The 8,560-nt window shown below is 35.4% G+C and overlaps 2 protein-coding genes across 2 annotated transcripts; both read left to right on the top strand.

Moving 5' to 3' along the window:
- Positions 1–728: 728 nt before the first annotated feature.
- On the top strand, positions 729–2,573 carry LOC140837194 (protein KTI12 homolog). The gene is made up of 2 exons (XM_073203254.1): positions 729–964; positions 1,568–2,573. The coding sequence occupies exon 2, from the start codon at positions 1,568–1,570 to the stop codon at positions 2,474–2,476; it is 909 nt and encodes a 302-aa protein (XP_073059355.1). The 5' UTR covers positions 729–964; the 3' UTR covers positions 2,477–2,573.
- Positions 2,574–5,125: 2,552 nt separating this feature from the next.
- Positions 5,126–7,039, top strand: LOC140837193 (PLASMODESMATA CALLOSE-BINDING PROTEIN 2-like). The gene is made up of 4 exons (XM_073203253.1): positions 5,126–5,449; positions 5,687–5,923; positions 6,021–6,057; positions 6,506–7,039. The coding sequence occupies exons 1-4, from the start codon at positions 5,395–5,397 to the stop codon at positions 6,750–6,752; spliced, it is 576 nt and encodes a 191-aa protein (XP_073059354.1). The 5' UTR covers positions 5,126–5,394; the 3' UTR covers positions 6,753–7,039.
- The last annotated feature ends 1,521 nt before the right edge of the window (positions 7,040–8,560 follow it).

Below are 8,560 nucleotides of genomic sequence, written 5' to 3'. Positions count from 1 at the left end.
TAAAAAGAAAAACGGCTCAAGAATTGTGGGAGCCTTTGGATCGAAAATACAAAACCAAGGATTTCGGGGGCAATAAAGTTACGCTATTTAGCCAGAATTCGTATTTCTTGAATTTGGCGTATAACTAGCATCTGAAGAGTCATGTGAAGATTTTCCTTTGTGATCCTTTTCACTTGGTTAATATATGAGAATGTCGTCGACAAATACTACCTCAAATTTTTCGAGGAATAGCTTGAATATTTTGTTCATGAGATCCATGAAGGCCGCTGGAGCATTTGTCAATCCAAATGCCTTTACCGTAAACTCGTAATGTTCATACTTTATTTTGAAGTTTGTCTTTGGAACGTCTTCTGGTTTGACCTTCAGTTGATGATATTATGTCCTCAAATCAAGCTGGGAAAAAACTGTAGTTCATTTGAGTTGATCGAAAAGATCGTCTATCCGTGAAAGATGATATTTGTGTTGATTGTGATTATTGAGTTATCTGCAATCGATTGACAATCTCATACTTTCATCATTATTCTTTACAAATAAGACTTGAGTTTCCCAAGGAAAGACACTTGGTATGATTTGTTTCTTGTCTCACAAGTGTTTTTGTGTTTTGGTAATATATATATAAATTTATATAAAAAAAATTCCATATTAGTATTTAATATATGTGAACTGTGTACCCAGCCCAAATTGTACTAAAAAAAGCCAAAAAGTTTTCAAGGTTCGGCCCAGTTCATAAAAAGCCCTGATCCTCTTCGTCTTTCTCCACTCCAATTCTCTACAAGTTTGACCTAAAATCTTGCTACGTTCCACGTAGTAGTCCTTGACCTCCTCCTGTATGAGATTGCCGGTGCGGGAGAATTTTTCTTCGGGGTAGAAAGAAAGGGGGAAGGAATCCTACAGCTGAAGTTTTGAATCTCATTTCCGCCCCTTTGCGTGAATTTTAAGCAGTTAGGATACGTCGCCATTCCAGGTAACGAGCAAGAATCCCGCTTGTCGATTAAATTTGCCAGCTTTTTGTGTATTCTTGACAATTGCGTTAAGTTACTTGATTTATTTAGTAAATGATGAAATAATGTGTTTTTGGCCTAATTATTTGAGAAAGTTAGAGATACTTTTTGTGGGTTTCTTATATTAGCTCTTGGGATTGCTTGGAAATACTTTAAAGAGCAAGATAAATTAGGGAAGATGACGCCTGGAGTTCCTAGTCCTTAACATGGAGTTGTCGGAAGTCTGCTAGTTTGTTTTGGAGTAGAGACTTGATTCTTGGAGATTGGAAAATTGATAAATGGGATCGGTTGAAGTCAATCTGATTTCGAGTTCTGGTTTTGATTTGCTTTGTGCGTTTTTCTAACTTAAGTTGTAACTTAATACATAAGAAAGTTAGGGATGCATAGTTGATAGCGTAAGTGACGAAATCGTGTAAGAAAGCCGAAGATTTATCATTTTTCTATGAATTATACAGTGCTTAGGGAAATGGCATTGATGGAGATGCATAAGATATTCTTATGGACTTGTACATATTTCTTTATGTGAAGTTGTTTAGTATAAAACACCGAGTTTCTATTTTTCGTAGATGGCGTTGGTTGTTATCTGTGGCCAACCGTGTAGTGGAAAATCAATCGCTGCATCCTGCCTGGCCGAAGCCCTTCAAGAATCAGAATCCAAGCCATCAGTCAAAATCATTGATGAATCTTCTCTTCATCTTAATCGTAACCAAAGTTATGTTGACATGGTGGCAGAAAAGAATTTGAGAGGAGTGCTTAGATCACAAGTCGATAGGTCATTATCTCGAGATAGTATAATCATACTGGATTCTTTAAACAGCATAAAGGGTTACAGATACGAGCTTTGGTGTCTGGCTCGTGCAGCTGGAACTAGATATTGTGTTCTCCATTGTGATGTTGAAGAGAGCACTTGTCGAAAATGGAATCAAGAACGCAGCGAGAAATCAGACTCTTCTTATGATGACAAAATTTTCGAAGATCTGGTGAGAAGATTCGAGAGGCCAGACAGCAGAAACCGTTGGGATTCTCCATTGTTCGAGTTATGGCCTTCCAGAGATGGCATCGAAAAATCCTCATCTGCTATAGTAGATGCTGTTACATATCTAACAAAAAAGGTGGACTCGAAAACTAGGGACGTGAAAGTACTGCAGCCTACTATTGCCACGCAAGGTGCATGGTTAACAGAGGCAAATTCTCTTTATGAGCTTGATAGAGCAACACAAGAAATAACAAATATGATTGTGGATGCTCAATCTCGGGCCATAGGAGGTCCCTTGAACGGTGTCTCTCTTGGACCAGGCTTACCAAACCTTACTATTTCACGACCTGTTAGCTTGCCAGAGCTGCGTAGGCTCAGACGAACTTTCATAAAATTAACCGGGCAGTCGAGTTTAAGCGGTCCTCCTCCACCTTCCGATGCAGACAGTGCAAAGAGGTTGTTTGTAGATTACTTGAATAGAGAATTTGGAACTAGTTAAACGAAGATATCCACGCATTATGGGATTACAACATTGAGAAGGGTCATATTATAATGTTGTATTTTAGACATATTTACATATTGTTTTGGATTTCAGTTTTTTTTTCAGAATAAAAGTTTAATAATCACTATTATTCAATCCAAAGTCATGATTTACATGAGTTGATAACCAAATAGATAGATTACAATTGATCCATTCGAAACTAGATTCAGATTTACGAGTTGGTTTTTAACTCAGAAAGCTGGTGTGGTTGTGGTGATTTAAATTTTTGTGCAGAGTATTTTAAATCTATCAGAATTTGTGGATAAAAATAAAGACAAAACTTGTGAGACGGTCTATGTTTTTGGAGACTCTCTATTTGATACCATGAAAAAATTAATTTTTATCAAAAGTATGATATATATATTATATAGATAATCAATATATATATCTAGATAATATTACCTTATATATTAACATCAATGAAGTTGGCAACAGTTAATTATATACATACACAAGAAGAAAAATTATATATTTGCAGGCCATATATATATAATTTTTTCCATTTGAACGCTATAATGCATATAATCCGGTTAAGTTGAGATTAAATTGGCTATCTCCCCCGCAGGCCTAAATGATATATAGTCGATAACCAGCTTCCGACGAGCTCCGATGACCTTTTAGGTGATCTCCAATATTTTTCGACAAGCTTAAGTGAACTTTCGACGCATTTCTGATTATTATTTTTAATTTTCATGAATTTATTGTCCTAAAAGACATTAATTCCTAATTTATCAGATATTGATTCCAAAAAATAAATTATATTGCATAATTCGACGTGGAATATATTTATCTAATTTTTGTTTTAGTCAATTGAAAACCCACTTAAATTTTAGGTTAAGTTCGACTGCACAAACCCATTTAATTTCCAACAATATATTGAACAAATGTGAAATCATGGCATCTAATAGATTTTTGAATTGAGTTTGTTCTTACTCTTATAACAAATTATTAACAGTCTGATTTCGTTGCAATATGGTGCAACAATACTCTAAGGCATTGTTTGGTACATGAGATAAGGGTGTGATTGATAAATAATCCCTCTTATCCCATGTTTGGTACATTTTTAAAAAGCCCATGATAATATCATGAGCCCTTGATAAATAAATTTTGAGAATGATAAAACATCCTTTATAAGAGGTGTGATAATTTTAATGTAATGATAAAATACATTACAAATGACTTAATTATCCCTAATTTAAATACATTTAAGTTAATGCTAAATGTTTATTAAATACATGCATACATACAAATATATAGATACATATACACACACAAATATATATATACACACATGTATATATATGTGTGTATATATAAATATATATTATTTATATATATGTATATAATTTAAGAATTGAGATATGCAATTACAAGATCTTGATAACAATGAAATATAAGTTTTTTTGATATAGTTAATTTTGTCATTACAATTCCATATATATAAATTTAATCACTCTTGTTAAAATCATACCAAACATTCAACATATTATCTTATCATTATATTTATCCTTGATTTATCCTTATACTATATATCCCTTATTTATCATATTATGTGTACCAAACTGTACCTAAAAATATAAGCTAGTAAGAATAAGTTAATTTTGCATATTACCGCATTATTTCGGACTCAAAATATATCGAAAAGTAGCGACCGCGAATCTCACATAAATTAATGAATAAATTTTAAATTTTATGGGTATATATTTTTTATATAAAGAAAATAAAATTCGAAAATAATATGTTTGGGTATTTAAAAGTGATCAGGGTCAAACATGAATTTTAAAAATAAACTCCATCTGACTAAGAACACATGGTCATATATTTATTTGATAAAAACTCGTGTGAGGTCGTCTAACGAACCGTATTTTGTGATACATACATATATCTTATTTGGGCTATCTATGAAAAATATTACTTTTTATTGGGTTTTATTCGTCTCACAGATAAAAATTTGTGAAACCGTCTCACAGGAGACTTAAATAAGATTCATGAGACCGTCTTACAATAGAAAGTAGACAAAAACTTGTGTGAGACGGTCTCACGGGTCGTATGTTGTGAGACGGATCTCTTATTTGGGTCATCCATGTAAAAGTATTACTTTTTATGCTAAGAGTATTACTTTTTATTATAAATATCGGTAGGATTGACCCGTTTCACAGATAAAAATTCGTGAAACCGTCTCAGAAGAGACCTACTCGTATTATAATTTTTCATAGATGACTCAAATAAGAGATCTGTCTCATAAAATACGATCCGTAAAATCGTCTCACATAAGTTTTTATCTTAAATAAATGCAGGTCGTTTTCTTTTTAAATTCATGTTTCGCCAAAATTATTTAGTGTTGCAGTGACATGAATTTTTTTTAAAAAAGATTAATAAATTCAAATCCACATGGAAACAAAAAACCTCGTCTCATTGTATCAAATCAAAGATGGAATGGAGAAGGCAACACTGAAACAATGTACCAAACATTGCGATAACCCGAGATGGGTTAACTTTTAACCACATACATGAGTTAACGAACGTCTCTCACTCTGTAAAGGCCAATCCACACGCACGCAGGCACACATACTCCAAGGCCTTTTCCGTTGGCTAAATACGCTCAATCCCCCATAAACATTCTTAAAAAAGACAGAATACAAGTAATTACAAAACCCCACCGTCCAAATGAAGAATTCATGTATCTATTATGTATGTATAAAAAGCCACCTTGGTTGGCCGATGTTGCTGTCTAGAACCACCATTCCCCCATAGGTTCTCCCTTTTAAGCTCCATATTTTTCATCCCTTGCTTCGTTCTGTTTCGACCTACCATCTTGAGTAAGAAAGCGTTTTAGTAATCTTTTCTTGTCATTTCTTTGGGATCTTGAAGCGGACATGGCTCTTGTTTTGATCAGTTTGGTGCTCCTCTCAACCATGTGTGGGCATTCAGGTATTCTGCTCTTGTATTAATTTTAGTCTTACACGTTACTTTCTTGAAGAACAGTGAAAAGGGGTCTGCAAAAGATGTCATTTTGTTTGCCATTTTTCGTTTCAATGTATGTTTGAGTAACTTGGTTAAGCCAAGAATTCAGTTTAGGCCCTCAAGTTGATTCTTTTTCGGAAAAATAACCCGCGATACTTCATAATCTGAGATCTGATCTCTTTTTCTTTGATTTTCGATACACAGATGCTGCTTATTGCGTTTGTAATAGTGGAGGTGACAGTGCATTTCAGAAGAACATCGACTATGCTTGTGGAGCTGGAGCTGATTGCTCCCCGATACTTCAGAATGGGGCTTGTTACAACCCAAACACAGTGAAAGACCACTGTAACTATGCTGTGAATAGTTACTACCAGAGGAAGGGCCAAGTTGCTGGGAGCTGTGATTTTGCAGGCAGTGCTACTGTGTCTCCCACAGCCCCTAGTGAGTAGTCCCACAATCATCACCTCAAATTCTGTTCTTTTCTCTGTAAAAACGGTCGATTTTGCTTGAATGGTTTCTTGTTTTAATGTGTTTTCAGGCGCTGTTTCTGGCTGTGTTTACCCGTCAAGTTCCAGGTGTGGTGCCTTTTTCTTTTCCTTTTTTCTTCAAACATTATTAAATATTGAAACCTTTTGGATCTTGGAAATTGCTTTGAGATATCTTTGGTGTCAAGTGATATAATTAGACATGTGATCTGTCATGATGCTGATGTGTAAACATCATTTGTCTTTCGTCTTTCCATGTTACCAAACTTTACCCAATTTTCAACCTCAGAGTGGGTGCTCTGATGTTGTGTCACACAAACAGGACAGTTCGAAAATTGATCGTTGGTTAAACATGGTTTTCGATACATGACAGTTCGTTATTTGGGAAACGAGCTTAAAGTATATAGAAATCGAAAAAGATTATATTTCATACTCTTGGTGAATGAAATATGATTTTTTAAATTTTCGTTTCGGACTTAATTGATAATCTTGGCTCTTGGCTCCACTACTCGACTAATCCAACTCAACTCTTGGGCAGCAACGTCGGTAGCACGACACCATTGACCAACCCGACTATAGGAGGAACCACCCCAAACACGGGCGGAGGCACCACAACAGGCACAATTCCGGGTTCAACGACGACTCCAGGCATCAGCCTAGCACCGTCGGGCGGGACTGGCTTTAGCAACACGGATACTAGCAGGGCAAGTGTGACACCACTATCATGCCACCGCACTACAATCTTTATGCTCTTCTCCCTCACTTTAACTCTTTTACTTTCCTGATCGATGGCCTCGAGAATCTAAGGAAAGTGGACCAAAGGAGTCCTCAAGATTGGATAAACGACATCGGTTTCAGCCATGGATGGGGATTGATTCGCTAGAAGAATCTGCTTTTGTCTTGGGAACGAAAAATGGGGGAATCAGATTCCCTTTTTGGGTGATCATGGTGTAGTTCGAATATTGTGTCGTTTGTTTACATTTTTCCAATGTATATGTAAATAGAGAGGGAGTGATGGAATCATTTTCTTTAATTTCTTTTCGTGATTGAATTTGTCACCCCATGTTTCTTAGTTTTTATTAATGTAATCTTTTTCCTCATAACTTGGAGCAACAAATTAGTAAATATTGATAATCTCACGTCAAAGCAAAACTCGTTACCTCCAGGGAAAAATTATTGATTTGGGCTCCCAATTCGCTTGGCATCTCTTCAAATGTGGCATGCAATTTCTTGGAGTGATACTCTTTTTACTTGGTGTCACGGGGTTAGTCGACATTTGCGTTGTTCAACAATCACATAATGGTCAAACAATAAGTCCAGTAGTACTACAATATACATCAAAACCGATTTATTTCTCATAGTCAATCATTAAATTGTCTTTACAACGTAAAAAGAAAATCCGTGGAAGCGTTTTTCAATGACAAATAAAACTTAAAGATGAACATAAACTCAAATGACTCTAATTTTCGTCCATCACAAGCCTCAAAACGGTCGTATTCCTCTTGCTCTATCTGTTCTTCAGACTATGTGGGGAGAGAGAGTAATATTGTCGTCACCTAACAAGTGAGGGCCGTTCGAGTACATACATAACAATGCACATGATTTTCGAAAACAACATATCATATCATGAATAACATAATTCGCATGACATATAATCATCAACAACATAAGCATATTTTGGCCTAAGCATTAAGATTCCTCTACTTTCTACTGTTTACACTGATATAATTCCCTAATTTTTACTATTCTAAGGGAGCGCGTCCATATAACAGTTACAGTCCTACCGTGTAAGAGCCACAAACATATCTCATATTGAGATTCTCACCTATATCCAGTTGATTCATTACAATTTCAAAATATAAAATATACGATAACCATATCAAGAATGAGTACAAGAAGAATTGCACTCAATCATAATTTCGATAAACGAAAAATGCATAACCGAAATTATACTTTTAAAACAAACCTACTTATCTTAGAATAGATGTAATGTGGGGACCCGGGCTCTAACTCAATTCTTTTCGGGATTAATCGGATCATTAATCAAAAATACAGGTCAAAATTTTGCTTTTAACATTAAATCAAATGTTTATAACTCAAGCAAAAGATAGTTCTATATTTATTTCATTACGACAAACATAATAAACATGTCTTGTTTTATCCATATTCTACAAACCAGTATTTAAGTACAGTACATGTCAAAAGTACAACTACTAGTTCATCTGCTACGCCGTGATCACGACGCTATCTCCATCTCTCATTTCTGTCGCGACCCTGATCCTGCCCCACCTGTTGTTATGCACACATAGAGACATAACAACAGCCGGAAACTCCGGTGAGAACAAATCCAGTATAAACATGTATGCATGCTGATACATAATCATAAATCATAAGCGAAAGCAATAATAATGGGCTCCATAGTCTATGAAACCAATCTATATAAACATGCAATTTACATCAATTCATGTCTTGACTCGACTCGACTCTACTCTAGGGATCCCGGTGTGAATAAGACGTCACTGTCTGTCACCTACCCTCCCAATCGGGGTAACTGTACGTCTTATTCCTAGACTTCGGTCATGTCTGTATCGAA

This window comes from Primulina eburnea, chromosome 7, assembly GCF_022965805.1.
Source record: "Primulina eburnea isolate SZY01 chromosome 7, ASM2296580v1, whole genome shotgun sequence".
NCBI classification, from domain to species: domain Eukaryota; kingdom Viridiplantae; phylum Streptophyta; class Magnoliopsida; order Lamiales; family Gesneriaceae; genus Primulina; species Primulina eburnea.
This window is presented reverse-complemented; position numbering and strand designations above follow the sequence as displayed.

What these genes read in the sequence shown, in the direction of transcription:
- LOC140837194 (XM_073203254.1), top strand. Translation starts at nt 1,568, where the DNA reads ATGGCGTTGGTTGTTATCTGTGGCCAACCGTGTAGTGGAAAATCAATC.
- LOC140837193 (XM_073203253.1), top strand. Translation starts at nt 5,395, where the DNA reads ATGGCTCTTGTTTTGATCAGTTTGGTGCTCCTCTCAACCATGTGTGGG. An exon ending in AACCATGTGTGGGCATTCAG is followed by an intron (nt 5,450 to 5,686) that starts GTATTCTGCTCT and finishes TTCGATACACAG; the next exon opens with ATGCTGCTTATTGCGTTTGT. An exon ending in GTTTACCCGTCAAGTTCCAG is followed by an intron (nt 6,058 to 6,505) that starts GTGTGGTGCCTT and finishes ACTCTTGGGCAG; the next exon opens with CAACGTCGGTAGCACGACAC.